Source organism: Crocodylus siamensis, chromosome 10 (assembly GCF_052110815.1).
Source record: "Crocodylus siamensis isolate JL-2025a chromosome 10, ASM5211081v1, whole genome shotgun sequence".
Taxonomy (NCBI): domain Eukaryota; kingdom Metazoa; phylum Chordata; order Crocodylia; family Crocodylidae; genus Crocodylus; species Crocodylus siamensis.
Genome location: NC_143404.1, coordinates 8,680,850 through 8,697,225, shown reverse-complemented (window position 1 = coordinate 8,697,225; position 16,376 = coordinate 8,680,850). Strand labels below are relative to the sequence as shown.

The 16,376-nt window shown below is 44.0% G+C and overlaps 2 protein-coding genes across 2 annotated transcripts in view; both read left to right on the top strand.

The window, feature by feature from the left end:
* The window catches only part of SLC25A48 (solute carrier family 25 member 48), a 148,131-nt gene that overhangs the window by 61,673 nt on the left and 70,082 nt on the right, over positions 1 to 16,376 (top strand). The gene's annotated exons all lie outside the window — the stretch shown is intronic.
* LOC149856201 (uncharacterized) lies at positions 13,274 to 15,491 on the top strand. The gene is made up of 2 exons (XM_090020939.1): positions 13,274 to 13,746; positions 15,147 to 15,491. Exons 1-2 carry the CDS (start codon positions 13,483 to 13,485, stop codon positions 15,489 to 15,491), a joined length of 609 nt encoding a protein of 202 aa, XP_089877065.1. The 5' UTR covers positions 13,274 to 13,482.

The window sequence follows — 16,376 nt, the reverse complement described above, 5'->3', positions numbered from 1 at the left end:
TCGTCCCCGTTATGAGGCCTACGTCAGACAGGATATGAGCCCAGGGCTGTAGGAGCGCATGGATCCCCAGGTGCTGCTGCAGGAGAGCAACAGGGAAGCTAAGGATAATCACTCAAAGGACAATGGAGGTTGTACCTCCTTTAAACAGGTATAAAACAGTGCTCCCATATCAGTGCAACCAGGGAATCTTGGAAGGCATTAGGCTACCTGAGACACAGCACCTTCTAGTTATCCTTTGGGAGCCCCTGCGCTGACACTTACTCTGGGCTGTCTGCTAAAATCACCCATATTTCATTAGACTTTTCCTGTCCATGATGCCCAGCAGTGTAACTAATAGGGGCAAACAAGCTCTGCCTTTTTGGAGGGTGCAAAAAAAGCTGCCACTGCAGTTGAAACAGCAGCAGCCTGCCCCGCTCCGTGCATGGTGGCTGTCCTGAGTTTAGAGCTGTCCTGCTGCGCTTCCGATAATGCATTTTCTTTACATGCATTTTCCCTTTGCTTTTTTGGCTAACTATTCTTGCCTTGGCTTTTCACTGGATTTTTTCTTACCCATGTTCTCTGGTCTTTCCTGGTAGAAACAGACCCTCCATAAACTTAGTTTTGGATTTCAGCTTTCAAACCGACTATATCAGACAGGGTTTGAGATCAGGCAAAATGAGCTTGTCCATTGCTACTTGAATGTAAGCTTAGATCTTCAGGTACATAGATTCAGCCTAAATTTCGATGCCTTTCTCCTTAATCTTGCTCGTTCAATCACCAGGTATGCTTTTTCTGGGCAGGTAATTGTCACATTTTGACCTTAAAAAATTACCTGCTTGAACCTCATATCATTCTTGACAAGTCCACACCAGGGAGACTGTAATGGAGAAAACTTGGGTAAATTGTGTAGATGTTTTTCCACACTGGAGATGTTGGACAGGGCTCTCGAACTTCGTGCTATAGAGAACTACATCTTCCAGGGACACAGTGCACATGTCAGAGCTGAACATGCTGACTGAACTGCAATGATAAGGGCTGAAAGACCTTTATTTTCCTTTGATGATTTTTCACGTTTGCTTGCAACCACTATTAGCTCTGTCATTTGGTGAAATTAAACTAAGACATATGCATAAGCAGCCTTGACAGCAATTAGCTCCAGCAAAATCTTTATGGTAATGCATTTCAATGAGGCAGTTTTTTTTCCAGCCTTGAACACTTCATTAGCTGTCTAAATATCTTACTGATGCAGCTGAGAAATCACATTATAATAAAATACATTTTACTGCAAGGCAGCATCTAGGATAAATAGGGTGAATAAATATCACATTCTATTCAAAATTATATCTGTGCCTTAATGCTTTGGAATTTCAGTAAATAGATCAAATTTTATTTGAGTGCTTCTCCTAGATCTTCTTCTGTATTGCTCTGTTGCTCAAAGTAATTTCTGAATATTTCTTTTTAACTTATTGTCCAAGGAGCTGTTCCACTCAATTACATTTGACAATTAAATATCGCAGTATGTACAAGTTGATATTTTAATGCAGAAAATAATCCAAGATTTAGGAATTTACACTTTTTAAATTAAAAAAAAAAAGGGAAAATAGATTATTACAACTATTTTTTAATCTGAAATCAGAGGAAAACCTAATCTCTTTCTATAACCCCAAAGAGTTACGTGGTATAATTTATTTATTTATTTTTTTAAACAGTTTTATAAGATAAGGCTTTCAAAAATCCCCTTATAAGGCGTGGCTGAGATCTGTTTTGTGTAGTTCCAAGGCTTCCTTCCTTGTTTATGACCCAAGGGGAATATTGCCACGGTCTATTTTCATCTGATGGGATTCTTTCATGGTTATTCTTAGAGAACAGCAGTTTCCAACCTGGACTTTTCTGGCAATTGACCCTATGTTTTAAAGGCGTTGCTAAAACCCATTTGGCAACATCCTCCTGACTTCTTGGCCAGCAGATGGTGAAACTGGCTTTCTGACAAGGGCTTTTGTTCAAATTCTGCTTATAAGGGTTAACTGCACCGCTAGGAGAAGGCATCCTGCAGAAGTAACGTTGCCATTCTGCTCATCACAGTTCACTGTCCCATTTGGAAGCCCAAGATCCCGTGCCGTCTCTGGAAAGGATTAATGGCTAGCCCTGGTGCCCTACCCTGCTCCCTACCTCCTGGTCATGCTGAAAGCTAAACTGCTCCGGTTGTGTGCAAGCTCCTCCACACAGATCCCGTGGCTGCTTTGTTTGCCTGTGCATTAAAGATCAGTCCTTGACACGGGGCCTTAAGGCTGTCCTCTCTCCTACTCCCTAGGGCTGCAGGGGGATGATTCGTTTCTCATCTTAACTTAAAGTAGCCCCAGGGTTGCTTTAAATTACATTGGACCTCAGAGGGCTTTTACATCAGCTGGAGAGCTTCAGTCATGGCATGACATACCTGGGCTTTAAAGTTGAAATATGTGTTTTTTCTTTGTGTGTTTGCTTTAAATGAGCGCCATAGACTGTGCTCACTGCAGGCCTGGGGAACTGTGGGAAGTGCAGTGGTCTTTCTGCATGCTCCTGGAGCTCCTCATGGACAGCTCTGCCCTGCTGCTCCCTGTCACATGAACTGTCCTTCCCTCTCTGATCCAGGCAAATTTATCTCAGCTTTTCTTTGGTTTGTGGAAATGGTCCAAAGAAAAAAATCTATTATGATGCGTGGATAACTCCAGGTGTTGATTTTTGGTTTCTTCCATTGATTGGAAAGGGTATGACATCAGTGGCAACCCTTCAAAGAAGAACCTCCCACTCAATTTATTCAGGGTTGTGGGTCCTTTATCCATGGACTGACATATTCTCCAAATTTGTGGCATGGAATCAGAGAAAATGAGGGCTGGAAGGGACCTCAGGAGGTCACCTAGTCCAAACCCCTGCTCAAAGCAGGACCAGCCCCAACTAGACCATTCCAGCCAAGGCTTGGTGTACTCAGGTCTTAAAAACCTCCACGGATGGAGCTTCTGCCACCTCTCTGGGTAATCTGTTCCAGTGTTTTACTACCCTCCTCATGGAAAAAAAATCTTCCTAATATCTAACCTAAACTTCCCTTGCTGCAACTTGAGCCCATTGCTCCTTGGTCTGTCACCTGCCACCACCGAGAGCAGTCCAGCTCCCTCCTCATTGGAACCCACTTCAGGTAGTTGAAGGCTGCTATTAAATCCGCCTTCAGTCTCCTCTTCTCCAGACTAAATAAACCCAGTTCCCTCAACCTCTGCTCAGAAGTCATGTGCCCCCAACTGCCTCACCATTTTTGTTGCCCACAGCTGTACTTTCTCCAATCTGTCTACATCCTTTCCATGGGGGGAGGAGCTGAAACTGGACACAGGACTCCAGATGTGGCCTCACCAGTGCTGAATAGAAGGGAACAATCACTTCCCTGGACCTACTGGCAACACATCTACCAATGCAGCCCAGGATGCTGTTAGTTTTCTTGGCAACAAGGGCACACTGTTGGTTCATATTCAGCTTATTGTCCACTGTAACCCCCAGGTCCTTTTCTACAGAACTGCTGCCCAGCCGTGTTACTAGAGATACGCGTTGATATTCAGCCTCCCCACCTTCCTCTCCCCAACCTGTATTGCCTCTCTGTTTGGCGCATTTTAGGCTACTTACCCCAGTAGCCAGTGTTCGTTGTCTATTTAGCCCTTATTAAATCAGCTTAGTGTTTAAATCATACCAAGTGTTGAGTTCATTGGAAGCTTTGTTTGACTGAGGACTAGAAGGTGGAGACTATAAGGAAAATGACATTTTTAGTATGCTTTTAGCTTTGCACTAATGTTTAAATAAGAACAACTTTCCATCCATTTGCATTTGCCTTAATATCACTTCATTTTGTAGGGTCTGTGCATACAGTACTCATTGAAGTCAGTGGAATTGCATGCCTATGTTTGAAGGCAGATTTTTGGCTTCATAAGCACAATTAAATATTATAATTATAGATTACATTCAGGCAATTATAATGTACTTAGAGAATTCAGCTCCTTGATTCCTAATGCATTTGAAGAGCAATTTCACTGAAATACATCTTTAAAATAGCTGCTCCATCAAAACTATCCATTTCAAGATAATTTCTGTGTTAGTTTAATGCAAATATATTGTTTCTGTCGCCGTATTCCCTCTGGGCCGAATCCAGAAGCTCTGACAAGGCAGAGGACAATTTACTCATAGAACGGGTATTTAGAGCGACAGAATGCAATTAGCCTCCATAACTACTCCTAGGTAAATAGGATTTTTGCCTGGATAAAGTCTGAATGATTTTATCTACAAGCAAAATAGCTTGGATTTTGCTAATTAGAAAAAGCAAGCACTAAAGGTAGTTTTTATATATGGTTCTAGCAGAGTGAACTAGCACTGAATCACTCTACCCCCTAGTGGCCTGTTGGAAAATATCCATGCTTGTCCGTTTTAGGCAAATTCATGTCCACTGCACAGCAAAGGACATTTGTGGTTTATCTCGGATTTAAATCTAGCAAACAAACAGCTTGTGATCCTCTGTCACCCAAATCCAATAAACGAAATGTAATAAACCAGTATAGAAGGACCTCTGCTGTAGGAAACTCCTGCTATATCCATTCGTCTTCCTACCTGGGGAGCTATCTGAGCCTTAATAGTTAATTGTGCATGAAACCTTGCGCTCAACTGGGAAATTTCCATCAGCTTTTTTGCTTGCTTATTTTTCCTGCTCAACACATCATGCTTATTCTAATAACAGCCTTGAAACTGAGACTTCTCGGCTAAGACTAGACAACGGTGTTAGCGAGGGAAATGTTAACAGCTTTTCAGTGTATTATAAGCAGCAGTAGAAGGATAAAATTAGTTGTGTGCCAGGAAAGAGTCTCTTCTTTCCAGACTTGTGTGAACAGACACGCTTGTCAATGTCAGCTAGGGGACATCTGAAAACCTCGACAGGAAGAATCAAATTGCTTCCATAAGGAGGTATTTTTAAATTCTAATAACGTGCTAAAGTGTAAGTTCAAAGAATAAGATTGTAGCCATGATGGGCCTGGAAATATGCAAGAGGCAAGGATTTCCATGGTGCCATCTTTTATTGGACCAACGGCAGATTTTAGACAAACTTTTGGGCACAAAACACCCGTCTTCAGGTCTTGCGGCGATTTCCTAGCGAAAGGCCAAAAATCACTAGTGCAGACAAAAATGATTTGGTAAGCTCCTACCTTAGAAAGAAATGAACTCGTTTTCTACAAGGTAATTAAATATTAAATAGACATACATTCGTAGTCGTTGGGGCAGTGGCTATTCAAACCATCTGAGAATGAGCTCTCAGAATTAGGACGCCTTAAAAAGATATGAACTCTAATTTCCCAAGATAAGAATGTGAGAGTTCTCTTCCCCTCTCCCAACAGCTTGCCTGACTGGCCCATCCAACATAGCTTCCGGCAAATATACTCACGGCTAGAAAATGTAGTAGAATATCTTCAGTGGACATAAGTCACTGCTGTGATAATAAACAGACACACTGACGAGGATGACAGGGAGGGAAAAAAAGTGAGGATGCTTTTGACAGGTGTAACTGCAGATGGAGATTTTTTTTCTTTCTGCGTAATAAATTTAGCACTTACCCCTCAAAAAGAAACGTCCTCTGACCCTGAAAGATTCCTGTGATTTCTAAGCTGGGATTTTTAATTAGCTGTTGTTGCTTTTGTATGGTATCAGAGTTGTACCACTAAGTAACATGAACCAATTCCTGCAGCCCTTACTCTGTAAGTCAATGGAAGGCTCCAGGTTGGTCTTGTAACCCCACTGACATGTATAAAATCCACTGGGTTTGGTGGAAGGTTTCCAAGGCCAGGCCCTTTGTCTGAGAGGAGATCCTTCTTTTAAGTATTTTGCTATATATGCTGAGATTGTATTATAGTCTCATGCTGTACTTGGCACTCATGATCATATTTGCTGTGGAGGAAGGAGAGCTGTGAATAGGCCCACTTCAGAGCAGTCCAACCATATCTGTTATCTGCCTGCAGTTGGGCGAAGAGATACTGGGAGAATCTACACGTGCAATTAGTTGTGACTATGTTTACTGCACATTAGCTTAATGTACAGTCAGCAATTTTAAGCAGGTGTCCACACATGCAGAGAACTGGCACTAAATTTAGGTCTCTCTAGCCCTGCCATGCACCCCTGTGGCCACCAGGGGGAGTTCCAGCCAAAACCTGGCAGCCATCTTTAAAACACAGCCCTGCTTTGTGCCGTCTTGGCAGCCAGTTCCAGTGCGCAGACAAGCAGTGTGACATGCATAGTGGTAGCACATGGAAGCTTTGTTCTTGCCCCAGCCCCTGGCCTTGGCAGTGAGGGACAGAGTCCCCCAATCCTGCTGGCCACTTTGGTCACCCTGCTGGTGCACCACAGACATTGGTTGCCTGGTGCATGGCCATCTTGCCCTGCCTGGCTCCCCCATATGCAGTGACCACCTGCCTGCTCACTGCTTGCCCTCCTAGGGGCCCCCACCACTGCGCAGCCACTGCCACCAGCCACACTGACAAGGGTCTCCAGGAGGCCACTTCTGGGCCTGCCATTACCCCACACCACCCCTGGGCCTGCCATGCCAGCCAGCACTGCGGGCAGCACCTGCTTCAGCAGGACAGAGTAGTGGGTGGATGCTTTTTGCATGACTCAGTCCACCTTCCCTAACCTGCTTCACCAGCTCTGGCCATCTGGGGCACCAGGACACTGGCGTGCACTCAGCCCTCCCTGCTGACACCTGTCCCTTACCCCCGCTGCCCACAGATTCCTTACCCCGTGCCCACCCCCAGCACGACTCTCATGCCAGGCAAATATACAATCAAAAAATCTTTGTTGCCCTCACAACACATGCCCCCATCCTCCCCTCTCCCTTCCCAACACTAAACTTAATGCCAGGTCATGTCTACATGTGTGTTACTGTGCTTAATGCATCTCATGTTGATGCACCCACTAAGAGCTAATTGATGGCTGCTGCTTAAGGACGGAGAAAGGGCGTGTGAAGCCTTAGCACTCCCAGCACAACCAGCGCTCTACAAGTAGCCATAATTTCTTACAGCAAGGAGTGGACACTACCAGAGCTAGCAGCCCCTTTTCATGATGAGATGAGGGCGAATTGAAGTTCAACTCATTGCATATCATGGAGTGACAAATGGGCTGCAGGGAGAAGTACTCTCCCCAAAGCTTATTCTCTATTTAATGAAGGAAAGAGTCTATCACCCTCATTCTTGCCTGGGTAATACTGTAGAAATATAGAAAAATATTGAGATGCCTCAGTTCCCCCATCAGGAATGTTGGGACTGTTCTCCTTTAAGATTTTGAAGATATATGGCAGAAAAACACTAAAAAATAAGACCGTTGCTGTTGTTGAATGAAAAGCATTATATTGGTCAAGATTATTTGGTAATTGCTATGGAAACAATGTGAATTCCTACACAATTATAAACAAGAAAGGTTGACAAATTGTTTTATAGCTTAGACATAAATCAAGTGACTTGATGCTGCTTAGCACAGTTGGGATTATTTTTTAAAATACATTTAAACGTATGATTTCAGGATACGGGCTGTACTTCTGTTGAGTAGGGATCTACCTAACTTGTGGCAAGAGAAAGCAATTTTTACAGCATGGTATCAGCCTGCAAAGCCAATTTTGCAGTCATTTTGTGGTGGCCCTGGCCCTCGGCACTGACTGGTGGAGAGTCCCTCTGGGGAAGAGGGACGGGGGGGAGAGGGAAGGCTGCCATTTTTACTGCCAGCTGCCATTCGTGCCACCTAGCCAGCCAGCACCTTCCCCTCCAGCAGCAATGAGGACCAGGAAGCCAGCATTGTATTTTTATAAAGTTTTTTTTTCCGGTTGATTTCCTGGGAAATCACAGTCAATGCCATTTTTTGTGGTGATCGCAGGGATCACCATCTTTTGCCGTTTCCATGAAAATCATGAAACTGTGATTTAGGTAGGTCCCTACCGATGAGATTCTCATTAATATATTCAAGTCAAATATGAAACTTTCAGACTTCCTTAAATACAGACATACCCAGTCATCTTTTTTTGCTCTGTGCGAGTCATTCCTTTCTTTATTTGCTTGATTTTCCTTGGCATTGAATGTGGAAATTTCAGAAGTTCCTTAGGCAATTTTGAAAATCCATATAAAAATAATGTTGAGAAACTGACAGACACCCGCGGCATCTGCACATGCACTTTATTGTGGAGTTGACTTATTAGCTCTGCTGTAAAGTGTCACCATCTACATGTGCAATGCTATTAGGACACAGTAGACTAATTAACTCCACCCTAGAATAGTAGTGTCTGGGAAAAGTATTGTCCTACAGCAGAGTAATTTACTCCACCACACTGACATGTGTAGACAGTGACTGGGCTGGCTTGGGCACAAAGGTGCTCTAGCCCTACACTGGGCCCTCATGCCCCAGCCAGCCCCTCTGCAGCATGTTGAGCCAGGGTGGAGCAGCTCTGGGATGGCTTATTGCTGGGCTGGCAGGCTGACCCCAAAATCTCCCTACCAGCGAGGGCTACTCTGCCCCAACTCAACCTGCTCTGGTCCCAGGCGCACATGAAGCAGCTGCACCTGGGAGCAATAAACTACGGCATAAACGGCACCAGAGTTTATTCACATTAATTGCACGTGTAGGTGCACTTACTGATAGTCATTCATTCCTTCTAATATTCTGAACTGTGGACAGAAAAATAGGAAACAAACTCTTCAGCAGACTTTGGAGAGTGGAGTCCTTGGATGGATATTAACTAAAGAAGCAGAATTTTTAGAACTATTCCCTTGTTTCTAGTAGCATCTAATCCATACACTTTAAGGGCACAAAAATTTACAGACCTGGGTGCAAAAAGTGAAGCAGTTTCACTTCTGTATCTTCTAATATGTAGGCCTAACTTCCCATATGAGTTTTATGCCAGTGTAATTCAGTTGACTACATTGGTGTTTATCCTGACTGAGATCAGCACGCATGTCGGTTGAATCAGATCTGTACGTCAGAATAAAGCTTTGAAATACTAATGTGTTAGGCGACAAAATGTACCTATTCAGTTGGCCATACAGTTGCATGTGGAAACCTCATGCATGTGGTATGAACATCTACTGAGGACTGCCTTCTGATAAATTCAGATGCACACAAAAACTCGTAATTAAATGCTTGTCGGGGGAAGAGAACGCTGTCCTTGTGATGTCATTTCAGAACCTTCAAACAGTTCCAGAGGACGTGCACGTTTGCCAGGGTGTAGAAAGAGCATGTGAGGATCTCTTAACATATTCCTTTTGCAGACATAATTTTGGTAGAGAATTTATAAAAAATGAGAATCGGTGACTGAGTGAAGAAATCAGAATAGGGCTTTTGATACTCAGAGATATCTTCTGACCTTCGGCATATTCCCTTTTTTCAGCCCTGGAACTCTTTTGAAGAGATAGCATTAGCTGTGTAGATTTGTGCCAGTTTATCTGAATTATCTGTAGGACACCTTGAAGACACTTACAAAATGCCTTGGAGAATGATCTTTTACTAGAAAATAGTACTGAAGAGAGCCCATTATGAGTTGATGTGGATGGCGAATTAAGGAAACAATAGCAGACCAAACGCAACTAAGAGGGGGGAAAAAAACACTGGCTACTTCTATGAAGACTGTAGGTATATTGATGCTCTTTGCAGGGTTTCTAATGGGGAGATATTCTTGTGTGTCTGTATTAAAAAAAAAAATAGAAATACAGTAAATGGTACAATGAAAGTGCATTTCCATGGTGCCTTCTGGTAGTGATGACCTATTTAACATTTTTTAGAGGAAAACTGGAGCAGAGTCGAGATTTAAATGTTAAATCCACGCGACTTCAAAACACTGAATCCAGCACGTCTCTATAGTGCGGGTTCCATATGAGATTCAAAGCCAGAATGGCCTGTTTTTTTTCATATTCAGCCCCAATCTCAGTATAGCATTGGGATGTCCTTTCAAAGTACAGCTACTTGCCACCACGATACATGTGCACTCTCATGAACTGCTTGGTTGTTTGCATTGCTCAGCACACAAGTGCATGTCTAAAGGTCAAGCCTTTGGCACCCAAAGCCACAGTCTAAGAGGAATCTGTCTGCCCTCTGTGCAACCTCCCTGATCATCTTCTTTCCATTCCTCAGCTACAGGACGTCAAAAAGGAGGAGGAGTTGGAAGGGAAATTAGGTCAGTTTGAAAATAAAGCCAGGCATGAAACACAGCTTAAGATAGTGAAAAAAAATCCTGTTTGTAATTATGGACAAGAGACAAATCGGGTGCCACTGCAGGATAAAACAGAGAAGAGAAGGGAGCAATCAAGAACTCAAGAGGTACTGTGTATCCTGTTATCTATATCTTAAAAGTGTGATTGACCTTCAGCCTCTGCATAATTCTCTTCTTCTCTCAAGAAGCAGATCCACAGTATGCTTTTATCTCACTTTGCATCAAGTTTAACCATAGGGGTCCTAGGGAACTCTGCTTTCAGTTTTTTCTTCTAATTTTTCTCTCTCAACCATGTCCTCTTTGGCCCTTTTTCCTGCCTTTGCCAGTCATCGTAGAGGAGACTGGATGGTCACCTCGCTGGGGTCACTTGACCCCAGTTGTCTTTCCTGCCTGGTGCAGGGGGGCTGGACCCGATGATCTTGGAAGGTCCCTTCCAGCCCCTTACAACCTATGAATCTTTATGTATTGGTTTTAATGCTTGCCCTATGTTTGGAATGACTTTTCAATCACAGTGAACCAATTCCAAACTTATCCTCATTCCAATCCCTTTTCAAGACCAGTTTATTCCAGGAAGCCTAGGATCCCCCGTCAAATTCCTTTGAAAATTCATCATACAAAGTCACCACCTCTTTTTGATTTTTCCATATTATCTTTCTCCATCTGCATTCTGAACAGTCACTATTTGTGATCTGTACTAAGTACCTTGCAGAAAAATAATAACGTCATCAAAAAACTCAAGGTTGCACAGCTTGGCAGTAAGGACAGGTCATAGAATCATAGAAAATTAGGTCTGGAAGGGACCTCAGGAGGTCACTGAGTCCAACCCATGGCTCAAAGCAGGACCATTCCCAACTACATCATCTAGCCAAAGCTTTGTCTAGCTGGGTTTTGAAAACCTCCAAGAATGGAGCTTCCACCACCTCTCTGGATAACCAGTTAGAGTATTTTACTACCTTCCTCGTGAGAAAATTAGTCCTAATATCTAACCTAACCTTCCCTTGCTGCAACTTGAGACCACTGCTCCTTGTTCTGTCATCTGCCACCACTGAGAGCAGTCTAGCTCCGTCCTCTTTGCAACTCCTCTTCAGGTAATTGAAGGCTGCTATTAAGTCCCCCTCAGTCTCCTCTTTCCTACAATAAATATGCTCAGTTCCCTCAACCTATCCTCAGAAGTCATGTGCCCCTGCCCCTGAACCATTTTTTTGCCCTCCGCTGCACTGTCTCTAATTTGGCCAAATCCTTTCGGTAGTGGGGGGCCCAAAACTGAATACAGTACTCCAGATGTGGTCTCACCAGTGCTGAACAGAGGAGGAAAATCACTTCCCTTGATCTACTGGCAACACAGCCCAGCATGTCATTAGCCTTTTTGGTAATAAGGGCACACTGCTGGCTCATATTCAGCTCCACTGTAACCCCCAGGTCCTTTTCTGCAGAGCTGCTGCCCAGCCAGTCAGCCCCCAGCCTGTACCGGTGTATGGGATTGTTCTGTCCTAAGTGTAGGACTTTGCACTTGTCCTTGTTGAACCTTATGACATTTCTTTTGGCCCAATCCTCCAATTTGCCTAGGTCCCTCTGAATCCTAGCCCTACCCTCCAGTGTATCTACTACTTCCCCCAGCTCGGTGTCACCTACAAACTTGCTGAGAGTGCACTCTATGCCATCTTCCAGGTCACTGAAGACATTGAACAAAACTGGCCCCAGGACTGACCCCTGGGACACTCCACCTGATATTGGCAGCCAACTAGACATTGAGCCATTGATTACTACCCTCTGAGCCTGATGCTTCAGCCAGTTTTCTAACCACCCTACAGTCCATTTATCTAGCTTGTACTTCCTTAGCTTGTCTGTGACAATGTTGTGGGAGACCATATCAAAAGCCTTGCTAAAATCAAGGTATACCATATCCACTGGTCTCCCCATATCCACAGAGTCAGTCATCTCATCACAGAAGGCAATCAGGTTGGTAAAGCATGACTTGCCCTTGTTGAATCCATGCTGACTGTTCCTGATCACCTTCTCCTTCTCCAAGTGCTTAGAAAAGTTTTAAGGATCTGCTCCACGATTTTTCCAGAGACTGATGTGAGGCTGACTGGTCTGGAGTTCCCTGGATCCTCCTCCTTCCCTTTCTTATATATGGGCACTATGTCTACCCTTTTCTAATCATCCGGAACCTCGCCTGATCGCCATGAGTTTTCAAAGATGATGGCCAATGGCTCTGCAATCACATCAGCCAACTCCCTTAGCACCCTCAGGTGCATCCCATCCAGCCTCATGGACTTGTACACATCCAGCTTTTCTAAGTAATCCCTAACCTGTTCTTTCCCCACTGTTGGCTGCTCATCTCCTTCCCAAACTGTGCTGCCCGGTGCAATAGTCTGGGAGCTGACCTTGCCTCTGAAGACTGAGATGAAAAAGGCATTGAGCACTTCAGCCTTTTCTGCATCCTCTGTCACAAGGTTGCTTCCCCCATTCAGTAAGGGACCCACACTTTCCCTGATCCTCCTTTTGCTACCAACATACATGCAGAAACCCTTGTCACCCTTCATGTCCCTTGCTAACTGCAACTCTAATTGCACTTTGGCCTCCCTGACTTCATCCCTGCATGCCTGAGCAAAGCATGTTTTTATTTTAATAACATTTTCAACTTTTTTATTGAAATATCAAAAGCCAAGATATTTCTCTCAAAAGCTGAAGGATTTCTAGAAAAAAAATTAAGTTTTTCAACACAATTTTCTGATGACAGCAGAAATGTTTCCCATGTTGTTTTGTTGAAATCCTAATTTTTCACTGAAAAATATTGAGTACCCCTTCTTGAAAATCTTGGGCTTGCTGTGGCACATTAGCTAGGAGAGCTGAGGACAATTAAGACTGAAAATTCTCACTGGCATTTGAGGATTTGCCTAACTCATTATCCATATATAAGAGATGATGAATTAGGCCACAGAGAATTATAGGTAATGGGTATAGGTAATAAGTTATACAAATAAGGGTCATCTTCTGTTACAAACCTGCCTCTTAATTGATCAAGTAACAATTTCTTTCAGATTGTCCATCAAAGTCTGGAGGCAGAGTATGAAAGCATACAGCCATTTTCCTGTCATGGGGTCTCCAAATCCTTTCCACAGTTAACTGAAGATCGTGCCGAGGACTTTAATCTTACACTTCCTGATTTTGATGATCTGTCAGATTTAAGTGACCTAGTTTCATCTCTTGAATATTTACCATATTACAGAACATGTGAGGAGATCTTTATCACCGCAATTTCTATGCATACATCAAAAGAAGGAGCAGATTTAGAAAAAAGAGAAGGCTTCGGTGGATACAAAGTTAACATTATACAAGATGAGACCTTAAATGACTTGGCTAACTCCATGGGATATTTTCCGCATTACAGAACATATGAAGAACACTTTTGCAACCCAGTTGTAAGTGATGTTTTCAACATTACTGCAGAAGAGAAAGAAAACCACACAAAAAGCCAAGGGAAACGAGGAGAAGGTTGTGCAGTTACCTTTCGATGCACTGATGGGGTAAGTCAAAAGGGAAATTTCAGTAGCATCAGATCAGACTATTAAGTCATTGTTGCAGCATGAGGGTTACAGAGCTACACTGCACCAGGAGTCTCCTTGTGTCATTGCTCTTCAGGCAGGCACAATAGCTTTAGGAGTGAAAGGGAACATTGCCATTTGGCTACCTCTTGACAGGTTGCAGTGACTTTCTTACTTACATAAGACCACTTTTGTTGGCCTGTGTAGTGCAAAAGGCACTCCCTCTGGTGAATCTAGCATTACCATTGTGATTGACTTGCAGCCACATTGTTGTACTTGGTCCCAAAACTTGTGCCCAGAGCCAGGGCTGAGAAAAGTCAAGTCCAGAACATTGCCACACATGTGCACGCATGTGTACGCACCCCCCATACAAATACTGCCTGTATACTTCCTACCGAAGGAGGAAGAGAACTTGACAGGCCTTTCTTGCCCCTCTTCCTCAAGGCTTTGGATGCTGTTCTGTGCCAGGGTGTGAGGGAACCATAGCTATCCAGAAAGGGAAGACGCAGAGCATGAGAGCTCTGTAATGACTTCATAAACCTCTGCTCCTGTGCTGTCCCTCCAACAGTCTCTGGGAGTGGGAAATTGTCCACTGTTGGGGTGGGAACCAGTGGTCAGCAAGTGTCCTGTGGCATGGCTCTGAAGTGTGATGTGAAGCTTTTTCCTATGTGTTATGGGAGGTACCTGCAGCTGGTGGGCTTGGGAACAACACTGAGCTACACTTTCCTGAGTCCCTTGGGGGTTCTAATTTGCAGACAATAGATATTCGGCTAGCATAAGGAAGCACAATTCATAGACTCATAGATTGTAAGGCTGGAAAAGACCTTGGAAGATCATTGGGTCCAAGCCCCTGCACCAGGCAAGGAGGGCAACTGGGGTCAGGTGACCCCAGCAAGGTGACTGTCCAGTCTCCTCTTGAAGGTTTCCAGGGGAGGTGATTGCACCACCTCTCGGGGGAGCTTATTCCACAGTCTCCACACCCTGACTGTGAAGAGGTTTTTGCTAATGTTGAGCCTGAATCAATCTTCCAGGAGTTTGTGGCCATTACTCCTGGTTTTCCCCTCAGATGCCCTGGTGAGCACTTGCTCACCAAGTGCTTGATGTACTCCCCTAGTGTAGCAGTAAGCCACTACCAGGTCCCCTCTCAGCCTTCTTGTCCTCAGGCTGAAGAGTCCCAGATCCCTCAGCCTTTCCTCATAGCCTTTTAAAACTCAAATCATACAGGTAGCTCTTCTTCGGACTCTCTCAAGCTTGTCCACATCCTTGTTGAAGCGTGGTGCCCAGAACCGGACACAATGCTGGGGATCATTTCATCGGAAAGTTCCCATTTATTTTACATAGTTTCAAACCCTAGAACTTGGTCATGTGTACTTTTCTTTCAGAGCCTCCCGCAAAGTTGTGAGACAGAGACGGCAACCATCCCTTCCACGATGGCAACCATCCCTTCTGTGGCCAGTGTCGAGACTTTTGACTCTCCTCTATTAACTGACGGCATCTCTGAAAACTGTGCTTCTGAGATCACGTTCCTCAATGGATTGTCAATTCTGGATCCACCTTTTTCTTCCACTGGATACTTCCCATATTACAGATCAGAGGAGGAGCAACTTATAAGCCCATCACCCTGGGATGGATCCTCTGCTGCAAGAGAAGCTCTGGAAGATGTTAGCACTCAATCAACAGGAAGAAGAGCCAGCTGGGATTTCCGGATGCGCTGTGCACTGAGCTGAGAATGATTACTAATTGTCTACCATTGTCTACAGGAGACAGGGAGCCTGTTGGGGGCAGCAGTTCAAGGAAGGCACTTTAAAATCCTATAATGATGACTACTGGCTCAGCAAAAAACAATACTCCCACAAAATCAATGCAAATACTGAGCCCTGGATGAGAAGCTACTCTCTTTAAAGATCTGCCAAGGAAGCAGAGATGCATTGTATGCCTAAATGTTGAGGGACCAGTGGAACTTGATGTGGAGATAAGACATAGAGAAGGAAGAGGAGGAAGGTCAAAGCTATGCTTCCCAAAGAACAGAACTTCAGACTGCTGAGAGGTCAGGATTTGGGCATGTTTTGTATCTAAATGTTGTCAACCAGTCAGCCAGAGCATTATTTCCAGTATTACTATTTAAGATGGAGTTCTCAGCCTTGTTTAAGGATTCAGTTCCTGAAAACCAGATTTGCGAAGGTATGAATAAGGGGGAAGGAAGAGCTCAGCACCAAGGGAGATGGAAGACAGTAGAACCTGCCAGTGGGTGCAGAAGAACAAGCATTTACAGAAGAATTAAGTTAAATCCACCCAAATGGCCACTTGGGTTTTTTTTAATTGCATAGTAGTATACATGGAAAATATTGTTTCATCTCTTCCCCTTGCATCGTGACCTGGACTTTAGCTGTTTCCTATATCCCACAAAAGACAGCTTTTTATCAATATGAGCTTTCTTCTTTTTAAACACAGCTGATATCTGGCATGTTACAGACAGAACTTGCTTTTCAGGCAGGATGACGTGGTTAACACTCAGCCAGTCCGTCTGAGGTGTGGCATGAGCAGTGGCCAGGAGAAAAGGAAGAACCGTGGACCTATTCGGGCAGTGAAAAAGAAAGAATAAAGTGAACCCT

Coding starts and splice junctions, on each gene's coding strand:
- LOC149856201 (XM_090020939.1), top strand. CDS start 13,483: ATGCATACATCAAAAGAAGGAGCAGATTTAGAAAAAAGAGAAGGCTTC. Junction 13,747..15,146: donor CCTTTCGATGCACTGATGGG/GTAAGTCAAAAG, acceptor CTTTTCTTTCAG/AGCCTCCCGCAAAGTTGTGA.